Source organism: Chlamydotis macqueenii, chromosome 4, assembly GCF_036417535.1.
Source record: "Chlamydotis macqueenii isolate bChlMac1 chromosome 4, bChlMac1.mat, whole genome shotgun sequence".
NCBI lineage: Eukaryota > Metazoa > Chordata > Aves > Otidiformes > Otididae > Chlamydotis > Chlamydotis macqueenii.
The window spans coordinates 70,995,833-71,014,116 of NC_141559.1; the positions used below are offsets into that span (position 1 = coordinate 70,995,833).

Genomic DNA, 18,284 nt, shown 5'->3' on the forward strand with positions numbered 1-18,284 from the left:
AAGTGTACTACTCATTTGCAATTGTAAAATACTGCCAGCTTCTTCAATTTTTTCAAAAATAGAACACAGCAAGAACCAATTTATACGAGAGACCTTTAAAAATGCAGGCAGAAAATTATTAAGTGTCCATGTATCAAACTCAATTCTTATTCTCCACAGTGGCAGCCAGATGACAAGCCAAGCTGCTTATTGTCCCAGAAATCATGCTCAGTTATCAATATTTCTACAATCATTGCCTGCAATTGATGTTAAAATGATGGCAGAAAAGTAATGAGGGAAGTTTTCAAAGTGGAGTATAAGATGCACATGCATATAACCCATTACTTTTGAAAAGACGTGTGGACTGCCAAAAATTGCCCTGATTTTGTAGTATGTGCACTTTTACTGGTGTGCATGAGCTCCCATAAAGCTTAAATAAGGGATTTTACAGAAGATAAAGTTTTGCATGAGCTTGGGGAAGTGACTCTGTTCTTCTGGTAAAAGTATGAAAGACTGTGCGTGCCATGAATATTTTTACTCAGTGTCAAACCAAGGGAACAGTCTTCTGGGGGCTGCTGGGTGAGCTGATCCAGAAAACGAGGTGGTATGACCAACATTGTTAGCTTTCACCTGTCTGCCACCTACTCACCACTGAACCCTCATTATTTAGATAGGAGAGGTAAACCAAAACATATGCCTTCTGATGAATGTTATGCAGACACATACGGTTCAAGCTACCCAGCAGCTTTCTGTTTATGCTTTCTGTCACACTTCAGGTTACCAATACCAAGGGTGATACTGGACTTTGAGGTGGCAGTGTGAGTCCTGTTGACTCTTCACAGTCCAAATCCTTGTGCTCTTTCTCAGAACAAGTTTATTTGCATAAACCACTCAAAAATGTGAAGACCACAGGGATATACTCTGTACTTATTCCACAAGGAGGAAATAAGCAAGTCTTATTGTCACAGTTAGACTCCAAAGTCCCATTAAGTCTTTCTTTTTACACCTTTTAACTGGAAATAAAGGCTCTAGAGTGCCACAAATTTACCAAAATATTTGAGTTGAAAGTTTCATCTTTGTTTTGTGTGTAATCAAGCAGGGAATCCAGTTCTGATGAGAGATACAACCAGCCACTAACTATCTCCATCTCTTTAGAAATAAAATTCTGGGCTGTTGGTAAAACAGTGCTTAGTTAACATCAAAACAGATTAGCTGTCATCAGGGACAGGCAGTGGTGGATTGGGGAGAGTTAAAGCAGCACCACCAGCACCTTGAGGAAGTAGTTGTGTTGACCACATCTGATTCATTCACCCAAGCATTTTTCTCTTCTGTTTGTATACAAATTTTGATGCATTGTTACCACACTGAATGAAAAATAAACTTAAAAACAATTAGTGGGCAAGAGCAGTGGACACCAAACTAACGCCTTGTCTACCCTCAGTGCCCAGATGTCTCACTCCAGCCTTGGCTATCTACAGGCAGCTGCTATCTTGGCCAGACATTCTGGGTATTCCCAACTCTGCAAGTGTTCCTGTGAGAGATTGCTGCGGTAGGACTCCTCATGCTTTATGGAGTCCACTTCTACAGCATCATAACACTCTGTAAAAATTATTTTCAGTTTGGCTGGAATTTTTACAACTTCAGCATATCCAGCAATTTTAGTTACATGACATAACTTCCACATTTCTATTTTCTATGACCAGGATATAGCAAAATAATGCCTATGTCTGTCACTTTCTGGCTTCTTCTAACTCCTTTACAAAATTTAATTTCTAGATATTTTCTATGGAGAATGAAAAGTTTTTTGTGCAGTATTTTGAGAGAATACTATCTTTCAGAGAGACTTATCAACTGATATTCTAAAAATATGGTATTTGGACATAAGGTTCTTTTTTTTTTTTTTTTTCTGAAATTCCCCTTGTAATTTCTTTATCTGTGCTCCAGTAGACAAACCACAGGGACATGCACAGAGACATGTAGCTGAAATAGTTCCTTTCTGAGTACAGTATTGCCCATGATAGATCAGGTTTTTTTCCTGCTGATTCGGATATGTTAATATTTAGCCTTCTAGCAAGGCCATCTGGACAAGTCGCCAGCAATATTTATGTGTGGCTGCTAAATCATAGAACTGAGGTGGGTTTCAAACTGTTTAGCAAGCTGTCCCCCAGGATCTGTAAATTTGAAAAGCTAGCGTAGACATACACTGTTCTGACCACAAACCCCCTTCCTTGTGAAGAATAACTGGGATAAGTGTTCCATAGATCTATCTACTCCTCAGGGCTTCTTTCAAAGTATGTAAAAATTCCCACTAATAGAACTTTTCTTTTCCCTGCAATAAAACTACAGTTTCAAAAGCTTGTTTTATTATGCCCACATTTTCCTCAAATCAAAAGCAAAAGCATCTATTTTCTCCAACAACATATTTGAAATATCAATAGGCCAAGGTAAAATGGTAAATCTAGAAATGGGAAAGTAAACTCCACATTCCACTCAGAAAATTTTCTTTCCTCCACACACAAGACACCAGGTTTGCAATACTGGCAAACTCACTTGCAAATTTTCTGTAATAAAAAGAGTGTCTTGTAGGATTGTATGGGAGTCTCAGAAGAGTGGTAGTTCTGCCTGCCTTCAATTTTCTTTTTGTCAGTAGAAGTTCTGTCCTCAATGGTTGCCGAGTGCATGCCCACCACTTGAAACACCTGCATTTCTGAGGCTTCATTTTGACACTGACAGCCTGGCAAGACCCACTGGTGAGTACATCAGCTACCCAGAGGTGTTGTCATGCACCAAGGTATTGTCTGGACAGAACAAATCAACAAGAATGACAGGCAGTGTAACAACGCCCGTACAGCTCTCAAACAGAGCTCCTACATTTTGTAAGCCTGACACCACTGCTCTATATTGCTATAGGGTTTTTTGGACCAATGTTTTTTCCCTGTCCTTTGAATGGCCTTCCACTGACCACTATGTGATTCAAAATTCAGCATTGGAAATCAATACTGCAGGAACTCTTTATAATATCTGAGTATTGAGGTAATAAGAATCTTAAAAACCTTTCCATAGCTCACACAGACACTTTCTCTTTATCAGACGTACTGATTAAGCCCAAGACTTGACTGAAGGCTCAGTTACTTTCCTTGATTCGTTCCTGTGGTGGTTGTTACAGCCTCTTTCTTCCTCGCTGCTGGAGAGGAGGTTGTTCAACACTCAGTGTCACACACCATCAATATTGCATGGATCAATGGTGAAAGGAAGGAAAACTCTTCTTATCTCTTTGTTGGTTGAGCAGAACCACTTTTAATTCCCAGCATAACTGCCTCTGAGACTACTTATGTATTTGTACAGAATTGTCATGGAATAAATGTAAATAAATGAAACTCATTTTCATCCTCTTTCCTCTGCAGGGCTTTGGGTTTTTTTTTTTCAGTATGACTGTCCACTAGTAGCATTTGTTCACTTTTTTCGTCCACAGCTGGCCATTTTACCATCTATCCTCAGTCAATATCGTTCAGCAAAGCAACCGCTACCTGGTTCAGATCCACGACTAAGTCCCCATCAAGCCATTCATTCTCCCTGGGCCTTTATCAAGTTATCACAGCCTGTAGCTGCATCAGCTTAAAGGCAAGATAAGTGATTCACTGGGAAGCAATTTTCTACAAAAGATTTATTGCACTAGTGCCATTTTTAAACAGAATGGCCCAGACTGCATTTATTTTGCTATGATTACAGGAGCTGTGTTGAGGTACCCATGTTTTTGAAAAGCTGAGAACATCTGGTGGAAAAGTGCTCCAGCTCTGGCATCAAGGAATCAAGAATGCATGAATAAGAGATAAATTTCACTTCTGCAGCTCCCCAACATTTTAACTGAAGAGAATGCTTGTTCACACACAGCTGCTCTGGTGACATTTGTTTAGGTCTTGACTAGAGCCTATCTGCAGTTTGGAGCTAGACTGAAATACAGACCAGTTACCTTATTTTATTTTTGCTGAAATTGCAGTGGTTTGGGAGGAGGCCTTAGTCTCTTAGCAAATCTGAAATTTTGACAGTCATTTTGAATCTGCAACTTTTAATCCTTTTTCATTGAGCTTATCTTACTAAGCAGCCTAAAGACAAACTTTCAATATTCTTCTTCATCTTGTGAACAAAGCTGAGCTGTAAGCTCTTCCCTGGCGGTCCCCAAGTTTGCTGCTGGGTTTCATTAGATGTTTATCATATTCACTCTGGACTGCCATAGTTGTAGCAGTCTTTTTTTTTGCTTTCATGTTATACTTTCGATGCCAGCTTTTAGCCAGTCTGCTTTTTTTATTTTCGTATTTTTATATATTCAATAATGCATATATGCATAATTACATATGCAGTATAATTACATTTTGCTTGATTATATATGCCACCTTATTTTCTTAATCATCACAGACAGCAGACTCTAATTCTCTGCTTCATTCAGGCCTGTGAGGCACAGAGTGTACTTAGAGGCACAAAGCTCTCAGCTTCCATCGTTCTTGGCAGCAGCTGCCTCAACATCTGATGTGCAAAGTCCCACGTTGCTTGGCATGTTCCTGCTCATTGCATCCTTTGCCTAATCGAAAGCTGCAAGTACAAACCTATACATGCTCTGTCACCAGTTTATCCAGAAAAATTTCCTGTGGGCATGAGTTTGATAAGAACACAAGGTTTCATCAGTCCAGGCATGGCTTCAACATTCTTTTTGTTTCTGTTTCTTAGCCACAACTTATCCAGCTCAGATTTATGACTAGCTCCAATCCATGTGAGATTTCTGGACAAATGTAATTCCCCATCAGCTTCACCTCCCTACATTGTCTCCACTTGGCAAGAGAGAATTTGAGGCACAGAAAAGGGCTGTAATTTGCCCAAAGGGTAATAGACATAGAAACAGAATCAGCATCTCCTGATTCTTAGTCCAGTTCCCCAGCCCCAAGGACACACTGGTAAGTGAGTGTTAGCATACCCGTTATAGCATCTTATAGTGAAGCCTTTAACGTAACTTTAATCACTGAATAAAGTGATTGATAAAACATTAAACATTTAAATAACAGGGTTGGGTTTTTTTTTGCTACATCATCAGGTTAATAACCTGTTTTTTATTTTGATAATTTGTAAATATGGGTAGTGAATCTAGATACAGAAGCAGAAAATGTCTGAAAAGAGAATACAATGAAGCACTGCCAAAACGTGTATTTCTTTAGCACTTCCAAACCCCAAAAGCTAATTATGGTTCAATAATAAGGGGAGTAGGAGAGGGTAAAAGAAAATAAATGGAAATCAACAATAGAAACCACCTCTGGAGAGAGTGAGAATTTTGAGGCTGGTCAGTCATATCTTTTGAACTCAGCATGGGCTTCATTTCTCTTCCTTCCCGCTGTCCTCATTACATGCTGCCTTTGTGCCAGTTTGAGTGGTTTGGGAAAAAAAAAAAAATTATGTTTTTCTGCTTTATACTGTTATTGAGAGACTTCTTTTTCCCCCCATTATTTTTAGCAGTACAGTAAATGCCTTCTTTTTCAGCATTTTATGAACCAGGTAATTATTAAACAAATTCAGAGAGAAAGCACTTATGTGCCTTAGACCAAAGCAATGATTCCTTAGATCTCCACAGAGCCAAAATTTGTCACACTCCACTGTTTAGCAGTTTGCACAGGTTTGCAACCCATATTTTGAACATGAGTTTCCAAACACTGTAGCCTTTTCTCTTGATGCCTACAAATACCTTAGTCTTGTAAGGGCCAGTAGCTCAGATACTAAGGTGATTCAATATTTTGTCTCATTCAGTTACTCTCTTGGTAATTCCTAAATGTCTTTTGAAGTGCCTTATTAAACGTACTGTGCAGAAATTATGTATTTCAATTTTCTTAGAGGCCTTGTGTGAAAATCCACTGTGTTGATGCTTTGTCAACATTTATTCAAATGACTGGTTCTAAAGCTGTCTGAGTGATGGTTTGACTGGAGATAATGGAGACATTTCTCATAAAGAAAGGAATATCCCTTAGCTAATTTGTCATGAACATTGGTGAAGATATTTCACTGGCTTTTCAGCTAGGGACTCATATTTACTGTGCTATCCTCTAGTATCACAATCATCCATCGGCCTGTAGACTCACTGGTAGCCATTGTATTTCTGGTGCACTTGAAAAAATCATCATTGGGGTATATGCTTTTAGTAATTTGTTCCTTTAATCTGTTTTTTTTCCAGTCTGCCTTATAGTTTTTTATTTAATGTGTTAGTGTGTCTGCTCTTTTAAACTTAATCTATTTGGACAATATTTTCATTATTTTTTATTTTAATGGTATCCTTTACTCCTCTGTTTAGCTATGACAGAATTTTCATGTCCTTTCACATTCTCTTCTGAGTCCTCAATATGGTATCTCTACAGTCTTTATGCCACCTGGAAGCATTTTACCATTTTAAATTAACCCTTTAAATTTCATTTTTTGCATGCTTTTTCATTCTTGAGTATTTTCTAGGTATAAAATGTTACTTGCAAAGTTTTTCTGGATTATATCATATATACTACTTACAGTCGCTGTTACAAAGAGCTTCTTCCATAGTGTCTCTGGTACCAACTCTTGATGCCTTTTTCGGGAATACATCAACAGTTGTTTCTCATTTTGAAATAACAAACAGTCAGAGGAAAATTCCTCCAAAACAGCAGTTGTTCATGTTTTTTTAAAAAATTGTCTCTACCTCATAGCTTCCCCTTGAATCTTTACATCCTTCTTGAAAGTACTTACATTGTGTCTGTGTTTGGAGGAAACACTGAGTATCACACGAATCACGGTAAAATCACAGAAGTTGGTACCAGTGTTGGACAGAGATGCTGAGAAGCTTGATGATGGAACAATTGGTGGGGACTGCAGGTGCTGCTAGGGCTGTTGCTGTTCTCTAGAAAATGATGTCAAAAGAAGATAACTTTGCAAAGTCTTTAAACAAGGTAGGATTTTGTTGTTGTTGTTGTTCCTTGAAACCACCTAGGAGGCTTTGGAAACATACAAAGTAATAAGAAGAGGAATACTGATTTTACTTTCATGGCATGTTCTTCTCTTGTACTGGTGATGGTTACTGATAATTTTGTAGGACAGCAGAGGGGAGCAGCTGCTTACTGCTGCTGTGCGCCCCATCAACAACTCTCATCAGCCTCCAGCTACCTGGAGGTTTTGTCAAGTTACGGTCTGAGCAGAGGTGCTAAGGCCAGAGAGAGCACTCTGCTCTGCTGGCTGTTCAGGAGAGGGTCTAATGGGAGCAGGATGTGACCTTGACCCAGCCAGGCACATTTAGAAGGAGGCAATTGTCAGTGTTTAGATGAAGAGGAGAAATAAATGGCAGCTATAAAGCTTGGGGAGTTAATAGAGATTGAACATACACAGGTACATGTGGTTATCCACAGTACAGGCAACGGCTGTCATGCTGATACAGTTATCTGCACACAATAGCTATATCAATGTTTTTAACCTTTGACAGATTAAGAAAACAGCAAGATCAAGGTGAACAGACTTCCAGTCTGGACAGCAGAGCATCCCTTGAGAGCCACGAGAAACTCCAGGATGGACGTAACAACAATTTACTGGGACATGGCTGCACAAGGGGCTGCAGCAGTTAGTGAGCCACGGCCCTGTGCACGCTTCCAGCCGGGGAGGGCGAGGAAAGGTCCTCTCTGCGCATGCCTTCATCTTCATCTCTTCAAGCCCGGGACATCTGACTCCCCCAAAAACAGAATCCCCAGCCAAAGACAAACTCACAGAGGACATCGGCTGAGACTTTCCACGTACGACTCTGCTCTTCTTTTGACTCTGCCACTGGAAAAATGACCATCAGCAACAAAATACAGTTTTATAAGCGTGACTCTCCTTTTCAAAATCCTGGAAGAAAACTTGAAACAATTCATTAGGCAGCCTCTCCAAGATTTCCACATTTCTGGCTACTTGCAAGAGACAAAGTTATATTTGGGCCAGTTTTATCTTGAAGGCTTTATGTTACCCTTTCTGTCTCCGTTAATTAAAATGATCTCATTTAGAATTTTGTGAAACTGCTAGATGCAGCAGTTTCTGAGCATCTGCTGTTGAGTTTATAACAGATGTATATGATGTAAATACATGAATGTAGTGTCAAATAGGCCAAACACTGAATAATTTCATGTAAATACCTGAAGCCCATTGGAAAAGTTGCAGCGTGAATGTATGCACATTGTTCTTCAACTTCACGCATTCTGCTTTGTAGTAAAAGATGTGACCTTGGCCAAGTCAAGGTTTCGCTAGTGACTGTAGTGGATGCAGGATCAGACACGTTAGTAGTGTATGATAACCATGACAAAAGGCAGACATTTTTATTTGTAATAATAAGCTGACTGAGGCAGAGTTGAAAAGCAGCTTAATAAGGAGAGCTAAAAACATTAAGAATTTGCTCAAATCCATAGTTATGTGGTAAAAAATGTGAAGAAGTTACATGTGTCTGTTTTCATGGATCTATTCCAGATGAGAACCATCTTGAATAGAAAGAAACATACTTTATCCAAGATGTTGCTGACATGAAAGCCTTTTTTTTTTCTTAAATAGCCTCCACAATTCCAGACATTTACAGTATTTTACAACTTGTACATCCACATTTTGATAATAAATGCATGCTTGTTCTGTGCTATTGTGCTTTTATTTTTAAGATTACCATCCGTAAACAAATTTAATTTCAACTTTTTAAAAAAGTAAGTTAGGCTTTGGAAGTTAAAACCATTTTATTTGTAATAATCTATTTTTACTGTATTGTTTCCATTCTATCTTTTACAAACAAAGTTATTTGTAATTGAATATATTTTTAAATTTGGTTTCACATTATATGGAATTTTTGTCACAGTTTTTTCATAAAATACAGATTTTTATTGCTCCACGAAATGATATGGTATTGCTATCAACAACAGAGCAGTTTACAAACATAATGAGGTAAAGATTTTACATCTGTCATGAGCATGGCTTTGGTCTACTTGCTTAATTTGGGCATAGACTGAAACAATCACAGGATCAAGCAAAGGAGCAGGGGTTTGGTGGTTTTGTTTTTGGTTTTTTTTTGCTTAATATGGGTTTCACTTGGGAAGAACCAAAGTGGGTAACATTTCACATAATTTCTGGAAACACCAATTGCTCTGTTCCTATCAAAATGCATAATGGTCTTGGATCTTGATCCCAGAAAGAAATGAAAGATTTTACTTGAGTAATCCTATAGAAATCAATGACACTACTCATAAGGAAATGCTTGCAGCATCCGTGGCTGTATCAGGTAGTACAGATTAGAGCCAGGAAGTTTTTAGAAGCAGGGCCAGTAATATATTAAGATTTTCCATGCAAAATTTTCCAATTTGAAAAACATTTGGGAGAAAAAGACACATTTGCTTTTTTTTCTATGATGACAGTTGTTTTGAACAAGAGTTATTGTGCGTGATCTTATACAACATCTACCACATAGCATGCAATTACACTAGCACCTTAATTCAGGCTAGGAAGGCATTTTTGAAGTAAATGTCTCCCCCTCACAGCCTTACTGCACTTTGGTTCATGTTGTAGCACCCAGATCAGATTCTTTTTGGATGATACAAAACCAGAAAATTTGCCTTAAGGAAGCACTTAACGTCATCTGCCCAGCCTTGGACCTGTAGACTACAGGAACAGGTTACAGCAAATACAACATTAAACTTCCCGAAATGTGCCTCACGTGGGTGTCAGGTCTGCACTGCCGACCGCTCTGCTTTGCAGAGCCTCTCTAGTCGGGCTGTGCCGCCTGCCAACGCACACACAGCCATCAAGAAGCCTGGGTTTATACAATTAGGAGTTCTGATCCATAGCCTTTAGAATATAAGAATTTCATCAATGACTTTATTAAAAATTGGAGAAGTTTCCTGCAGATAGAATTTAATTAGCAGCAGTATTCTGCCAAACATTTGCAGTCTGATCTGGCTGGCTGCTGCCAGTGCTTTACCGAGCTGTTTTTGAGAGAAGCCTGGTTATTCAATAGATGGCATCTACTTAAATATGTTTGCACCAAATATTGTGCATGAACACAAGCTCACTCAGACAATTCAATTTCACGCTTGTTGCCATACAATTGTTTCTCAAATTACTCTACTGCTTGCAAAAAAAGAAATCGTGGCACCAATCAACTTTAGCCAGAGTCCATGGCACTTCCACTGCCTCCAAGTAAAATCTTATGCTGCATACAATTGTCTTTGTCTACTTACTACAGAGGTCAGAGAATACCCTCAGCTATACTGCAGAGACCAAATACACTCTTAGTTCAACTTTTCTTTCAGCAAACGTAGCTGTAAGGAAACGGCCTGTCATGGGAAGCCCTGATAATGGTGCAGAAGAAGAAGAGAGGTCATTCTGTACAGTACGTACTTTGCGAGGAGAGAACAAGAAAAGTTACACAGTCTGGGAATAAGCCTGAGAAGATCTTGGCTGGAACTTCTCTCCTCTAGCGTTAGACATAAGAAAAATGTACACGTCTGCAACAGAGTTAGCCATATCCAGGCTCAAAAATAAAGATGAAAAAAAAAAAGATACTTTTAGGATGTGGTGCACTGCTCTGTCTTAATTGCCTCTTTTAGCAGGTGGTTCTCCCTGTAGCTCTGCCTCCATGGAGTATAAGGTCAGTGTACACAGCTCAGATGCGGACATGCATATTATGCACTGACATTTAGTCAGATGAATCTTGTTTGTGATGGTACAGACAATTTGCAGAAATGCAATCTAATCCTTATGAAAAAAATGGGAACATTTCTAATCATTTCAGCAGAAGTAAGAGCTGTTTAAACAGTTTTTATCCTTACATGCATAAGTGGTGTTAGAGAGCCTGAGAAATTACAAAAAGCAGACTTGTGCATTTCTGCCTTGCTTTCTGGCAGAAATAGAATCATAGAATCATAGAATGGTTAGGGTTGGAAGGGACCTTTAAAGGTCATCTAGTCCAACTCCCCTGCAAGGAGCAGGGACATTCCCGACTAGATCAGGTTGCTCAGAGCCCCATCCAGCCTGGCCTTGAACCTTTTCAGGGATGGGGCCTCCACCACCTTTCTGGGCAACCTGTTCCAGTGTTCTACAACTCGCATTTTTTCCTAATATCCAGTCTAAATCTACCCCCCTCTATTTCAAAACCATTATTCCTTGTCCTATCGCAACAGGCCCTACTGAACAGCCTCTCCCCATCTTTCTTGTAGGCCCCCTTGAGGTACTGGAAGATCGTTATCACGTCTCCCCGGAGCCTCGTCTTCTCCAGGCTGAACAGCCCCAACTCTCTCAGCCTGTCCTCATAAGAGAGGTGCTCCAGCCCTTTTATCATCTTCGTGGCCCTCCTCTGGACCTTCTCCAACTGGTCCATGTCCTTCTTGTGTTGGGGGCTCCAGAACTGGACACAGTACTCCAGGTGGGGTCTCACCAGGGCAGAGTAGAGGGGGAGAATCACCTCCCTCGACCTGCTGGCCACGCTCCTCTTGATGCAGCCCAGGATGCGGTTGGCCTTCTGGGCCGCAAGGGCGCATTGCTTGCTCATGTTGAGCTTCTCATCCACCAGCACTCCCAAGTCCTTCTCCTCAGGGCTGCTCTCAATCCATTCCCCGCCCAGCCTGTATTTGTGCCTGGGATTGCCATGACCCAGGTGCAGGACCTTGCACTTGGCCTGGTTGAACTTCATGAGGTTGGCACGGGCCCACCTCTCCAGCCTGTCAAGGTCCCTCTGGATGGCATCCCTCCCTTCCAGCGTGTCGATGGCACCACACAACATGCTGTCGTCAGCAAACTTGCTGAGGGTGCACTCTATCCCACTGTCCATGTCGCCGACAAAGATGTTGAACAGGGCCAGGCCCAACACGGACCCCTGAGGGACGCCACTCGTGACCGGTCTCCACATGGACATTGAGCCGTTGACCACCACTCTCTGAGTGCGGCCATCCAGCCAACTCCTTATCCACCGAGTGGTCCGTCCATCAAACCCATGTCTCTCTAGTTTAGAGAGAAGGATGTCGTGCGGGACAGTGTCAAAATGAAAACAGGGAAGGCAACCTAAATAAAACGTGGAAGGTTTTTACAAAATACTCAGTGAGATGGAGAGGAAAAACAAAGCAGTGTAGTCATAAAACCAAAAGAAACTCCTTGGGACTCATTTATTCTGTACAGCCTTTTTGCCTTCCAAAGGCAGCCAGTGATCTTAACTCCCGAAGTCTCATCTGGTTTCTCCAAACCATTTCAAGGGTAAAATATTTTTTCTGATTTCTGTTCCAGAGAAGAGGAAGGAAGTCTAACACAGCTGGAAAAGAATTTTGCTGCTACATTTTATTGCAATGCCACTTGCTCTGCGGTGTTACAGTTCTGCTCACACATGCACATTCCCACAGCATCCCTCCATGTTCAACTCCGCCAGATTCACCTTCTGTTCAGTTTGCTCTTTCTACATTCTGTATTAAGTACTGGCACTGTACTGTAAATGTTTAATCACCAACTGTCATAAAATACAAATGGCTTCTTTCATCTGTAGTCTTGACAAAAATGATTAATGAAATATTTCCAGGAGTTTTTCCCGTAGTTTTGAGGGGTGGAAGGGCTGGTTATAGATCTTGGCACACTACTCAAAATGGCATCAAAGTAGAATCATAGAATCATAGAATGGTTAGGGTTGGAAGGGACCTTCAAAGTTCATCTAGTCCAACCCCCCTGCAAGGAGCAGGGACATTCCCGACTAGATCAGGTTGCTCAGAGCCTCATCCAGCCTGGCCTTGAACCTTTTCAGGGATGGGGCCTCCACCACCTTTCTGGGCAACCTGTTCCAGTGTTCTATAACTCTCATTGTAAAAAAATTTTTCCTAATTTCTAATCTAAATCTACCCCCCTCTATTTTAAAACCATTACCTCTCGTCCTATCACAACAGGCCCTACTAAACAGCCTTTCCCTATCTTTCTTGTAGGCCCCCTTGAGGTACTGGAAGACCTCTATCAGGTCTCCCCGGAGCCTCGTCTTCTCCAGGCTGAACAGCCCCAACTCTCTCAGCCTGTCCTCATAAGAGAGGTGCTCCAGCCCTTTTATCATCTTCGTGGCCCTCCTCTGGACCTTCTCCAACTGGTCCATGTCCTTCTTGTGTTGGGGGCTCCAGAACTGGACACAGTACTCCAGGTGGGGTCTCACCAGGGCAGAGTAGAGGGGGAGAATCACCTCCCTCGACCTGCTGGCCACGCTCCTCTTGATGCAGCCCAGGATGCGGTTGGCCTTCTGGGCCGCAAGGGCGCATTGCCGGCTCATGTTAAGCTTCTCATCCACCAGCACTCCCAAGTCCTTCTCCTCAGGGCTGCTCTCAATCCATTCCCCGCCCAGCCTGTATTTGTGCCTGGGATTGCCATGACCCAGGTGCAGGACCTTGCACTTGGCCTGGTTGAACTTCATGAGGTTGGCACGGGCCCACCTCTCCAGCCTGTCAAGGTCCCTCTGGATGGCATCCCTCCCTTCCAGCGTGTCGATGGCACCACACAACTTGCTGTCGTCAGCAAACTTGCTGAGGGTGCACTCTATCCCACTGTCCATGTCGCCGACAAAGATGTTGAACAGGGCCAGGCCCAACACGGACCCCTGAGGCACGCCACTCGTGACCGGTCTCCACATGGACATTGAGCCGTTGACCACTACTCTCTGAGTGCGGCCATCCAGCCAACTCCTTATCCACCGAGTGGTCCGTCCATCAAACCCATGTCTCTCTAGTTTAGAGAGAAGGATGTCGTGCGGGACAGTGTCAAAAGCTTTGCACAAGTCCAGGTAGATGATGTCAGTTGCTCGTCCCTTGTCCACCCATGCCGTCACCCCGTCATAGAAGGCCACCAAATTGGTCAGGCACAATCTGCCCTTGGTGAAGCCGTGTTGGCTGTCACCAACCACCTCCTTGCTCTCCATGTGCCTTAGCATGGTTTCCAGGAGAATCTGCTCCATGACCTTGCCAGGCACAGAGGTGAGGCTGACCGGCCTGTAGTTACCTGGGTCTTCCTTATTCCCCTTTTTAAAAATTGGGGTTATGTTCCCTCTCTTCCAGTCATCGGGGACCTCACCAGACCACCACGACTTCTCAAATACGATAGCCAGTGGCTTGGCAACTTCATCCACCAGTTCCCTCAGGACCCGCGGATGGATTTCATCAGGTCCCATGGACTTGTGCACCTTTAGGTTCCTCAGATGATCCCGAACCTGCTCTTCAAGTACAATGGGCGGTTCTTCATTCTCGCAGTCCCTGCTTGCACCTTCTACAGCTTGGGTGATGGGACAGGAACTCTTGTCGGTGAAGACTGAGGCAAAAAAGTCATTGAGAACCTCAGCCTTCTCCATGTCCTGGGTAACCAGGACACCAGTTCCCTTCTGGAGGGTGCCTACATTTACCCTGGACTTTCTTTTGTCCCCTACGTACCTATGAAAGCTCTTCTTGTTGCATTTTATATCCCTGGCCAGATTCAGTTCTGCCAGGGCTTTGGCCTTCCTTACCTTATCCCTGGCCACTTGCGCAGCCTCTTTGTAGTCCTCCCAGGCTACCTGTCCCCACTTGCACCCTCTATAGGATTCCTTTTTTACTTTCAGTTGGTCCAGGAGCTCCTTGCTCATCCACGCCGGCCTCCTGGCCTTTTTGCCCGACTTGTTTTTCATCGGGATGCACCTCTGCTGAGCTTGGAGGAGGTGCTCCTTGAATATAGACCAACTTTCCTGGGCCCCTCTTCCCTCCAGGGCCGCCTCCCATGGCACTTGGCCCATCAGGTCCCTGAAGAGGCTGAAGTCCGCCTTCCTGAAGTCTAGGGCAGAGAGCTTGCCATGTAGTTTCCTTGCTGCCCCGTGAATCTTGAACTCCACCATGTCATGGTTGCTGCAGCCAAGGCTGTCCTTTTGTTTCACATCCCCCACCAGCCCCTCCCTGTTGGTGAGCACAAGGTTGAGCATGGCACCCCTCCTTGTCGGCTCCTCTATCGCCTGCAGGAGGAAGTTGTCATCCACGCATTCCAGGAACCTCCTAGACTGCCTGTGCCCTGCCGTATTGTCTCTCCAACAGATGTCAGGGTGGTTGAAGTCCCCCATGAGAACCAGGGCCTGTGACTGTGAGGCTGCTCCTATCTGCCTATAGAGCACTTCATCTGCTCTGTCCTCCTGGCCAGGCGGCCTGTAACAGACCCCCACCGTAACGTAAGTAAACAGACCCCCACCGTAACGTAAGTAAATAATAGACGAAATACTAGGCACACATCCATGCATCCATTCCATTCATTTAGATGTTTTCTGTTTGCAGAAATATGTGGTCACAATTTCCAACTGATTTCTGACAGTTTAGACTAAACCTAGATATTGGTGTATTGGGATGTACTGAGAAACTGTTGTTGGCTGAATAAAACCCAAAGTATTTTTCTTTTTTCCAGTTAAGTAGCTCTGCCAGCACTTCTGCTATGAAAAAAAAAAAAGTGTCTGCCAACATAGGAGAAGCTTAGAGTTTTTGGACAGGTACATTTACAGTTTTGGTGGGAGATGGAAAGCGAGAAGATATTCAAAGTGTGTTTAATTAAAAAATCCACAGATATACTCTTGAACCTCCGCTGCTCTAGCGTGTGCCTCAAGAGGAGACCTGGAACAAACCACTGTCCTGCAAATAATCCCCATTATCTCTATATCTGACCCAGATTTAATCTGTGGCTCAATAGGTTCATCGATGCAGGCTCTGAATAAGAAGCGAGCAAAGGCCCCTCATGTTTGCAGTGCGGGGCTGCTCAAACTCTGCCTTCTTGTACAGCAAAAGGACCAACTTACAGCAGCCACTGGGCCCAAAGTCGTCAGCCCTGATCGGAAAAGCAGTTTTCCTGTGTTTCCTACACAGCAGTTGCCGTTCAGTCCCTCAGCACATGCTGCCAACAGTGTCTGTGGTACATTTTCAGTGAGGAATAACGTAAAGCTTTTATAGATCCTCCCAGTGCCACACACCAAACCCCCATGATAGATTGGTGTGATTCTTACACAAGATCTTTGCAGTTCTTCTTCTGGGGAGCACACTAGTAGCTGAATAACTAATTTCTTATGCGTATCGTTCTTAATCATCTTTGCTACCATCAGAGTAGTTAGTTCTGTTTATATATTTTAATGATTGGATCAACTATTCTCTGGCCAGCAGGGAAAAATGTTTTGATATTTTTAGCATTTGTTTAGCAATGCAAATTAGACTGCTATGATCATGTTTGTGAGAAAACACACAGTACAATCAGGACATTAATAATGACTGATATTAGCCATGCTCTATACATCAATGAACTTGGCTCAGTCACAAACTCCCCTTTTTTTTTTGGTAATTTTTAATTAGGAAGGAGGAATGTATCTATGCAATTAGAGTGTTTTTTACAAAATAGCCAAACTGTCCTCATGAGACCTCCCAGAAACTCAAAATCGTAACATAGGATGGAAGGTTGGACGAGACGACCTTTGAAGGTCCGTTCCAACCCAAACCGTTCTAAGATTCTATGATTCTATAAAGCTTTGTTGTTTGATGTTTGAGGTTTTCTTTAAATCTGTTCAAAGCAACAAAGCAAGCATAACAAAGCCTCTGTAGATTTCAATACCCATTAAGAGAAATATAATAGAGAACAATCCTAAAATCCAAGTCCGTCTAAAATGTATGCCCATGAATACAGAATTGTGTAGAATCAGTGCCCTTTGAATGGAATTACCTGAATAGATTTAGTCATAGACACTTTCATGGGCAAAAATATGTTGGAACTAGCACCCTGGAGAATTTTTTGCATCTCACATTTCACTGTTTTGATGTGTGCTATATTACATCCCTGGAATTTTCCCGCAGTGATTGTTTTGCACTTGAAAAATCCCTCTTGGAGGAGTACTATGCCATTAAATTAGTAGTTATAACTTTTCTATACATTTCTATAGCAAGAGTAATATTCTCCAGTCAATGCGCTAAGAGATTAAGGCAATTTCAGTGTGGTTAATTAGTAATGAGAGAATACTTTATGTCTTGAGGCCTATCATGATAAACACTATATCCACACATTAAGGTAAGTCAGACACTACTGCGAGGAATTTACAGTTTGAACTAGCTTTATAAGATATAACTTGAAGCCAGAGACAAACTGAAGAAAGCATTCAGGGATTAAGGTAACAGCGAAATCAGCTTATTAAATATAATGAGCAACCATCTAATGCAAATTTATGGATTTTTTCCTGCATTAAATTATGTGCAACATCTCCTTTAAGGCCATAAATTTCCCATTTATATTTGAAAGCTCAGGCTATATAATCTTGCAGAGTAGAGAAAGGGCTGAGTGGAGTGGAGGCAGCGCCGGCCGCAGTGGCGCTGGTAGCTGGTGTCAGTGCCTTGTCTTCTGTTCAAGTTCAGCTAGCTAGAGCACAAGGGGTTGGTTTCGCTGAGTGGAAAATCTCTGCAACTGCAAAATCAAACCAAAGAGAGCTGTGAAGAGCTGAAGTGAAGAAATATGCAAAGAGGATGAGAGCTGTCATGGCAGCTGGATTGTTCCTTCTGCACCCCCTCACAAGAACCAGTACATTCACCAAAGCAATGGGCACAGCAAAGCCTTCAGCAGGGAAGTACTCCTTGTGATGGGTCATTCCTTGAGTCTTGATTTTCCTTCCCGCCACGAATACATTCCCTGATGGGAGCACACCAGCAGACATGGTGCCTGTGGCTTGCTTCTTCCTGGTGTAACCGAGCTGGCTCCTCTCCCTTTCCCTCTCCCATCACCCACCACCCATCACCCATCACCCATCACCATGCCTAAGCACTATAACCTTCCCAGAAGGCAGTTAGTTATTTTCTGACCAAATTGTATCTATAAATCCTGCCTTTCCCATGGTCTGGCAGAAGCATTTGCTCCACCAGGCTGTGGAGTGCAAACGTCCACGTGCGAACACTGTGGTACAGAAACTGATCCCTGCTGAACACCATTTGACTGATACAGATCAATCACTGTCCTCCCAAAGTCCTGCCAAACACTGCTCACAAACATCCCCACTTCCTTCTCTCACCAATGGACTCATCAGACAAAAGACCTGTTATTCCACCTACACTGTTACTGTTGAGTCACAAACTCCAGGAATTAAAGGTCTTGGAAATGCTTAGAACTTGCTGAAAACCCAGCAAGTCCACTGGTCGGAGTGTTTCAGAGGGTTTTCCTGTAGCCAGCATTCCTCTTACTGCAGTACCAGGCTTAATTTTACGTTTTTCAGAGAGGCACATTAATACTGAACAGCTAATAAAAAAGAAAGAACACTAAATAGAACAAGACAA

General features: G+C 42.5%; 1 protein-coding gene across 1 annotated transcript in view; it reads left to right on the forward strand.

The window, feature by feature from the left end:
- The window catches only part of STK32B (serine/threonine kinase 32B), a 171,108-nt gene extending 162,441 nt beyond the window's left edge, over positions 1-8,667 (forward strand). Inside the window, exon 12 of the mRNA XM_086746706.1 lies at positions 7,454-8,667. Within this exon, the coding sequence (XP_086602832.1) occupies positions 7,454-7,592 (139 nt within the window). The 3' untranslated portion in view covers positions 7,593-8,667. The remainder of the gene's footprint in view (positions 1-7,453) is intronic.
- The last annotated feature ends 9,617 nt before the right edge of the window (positions 8,668-18,284 follow it).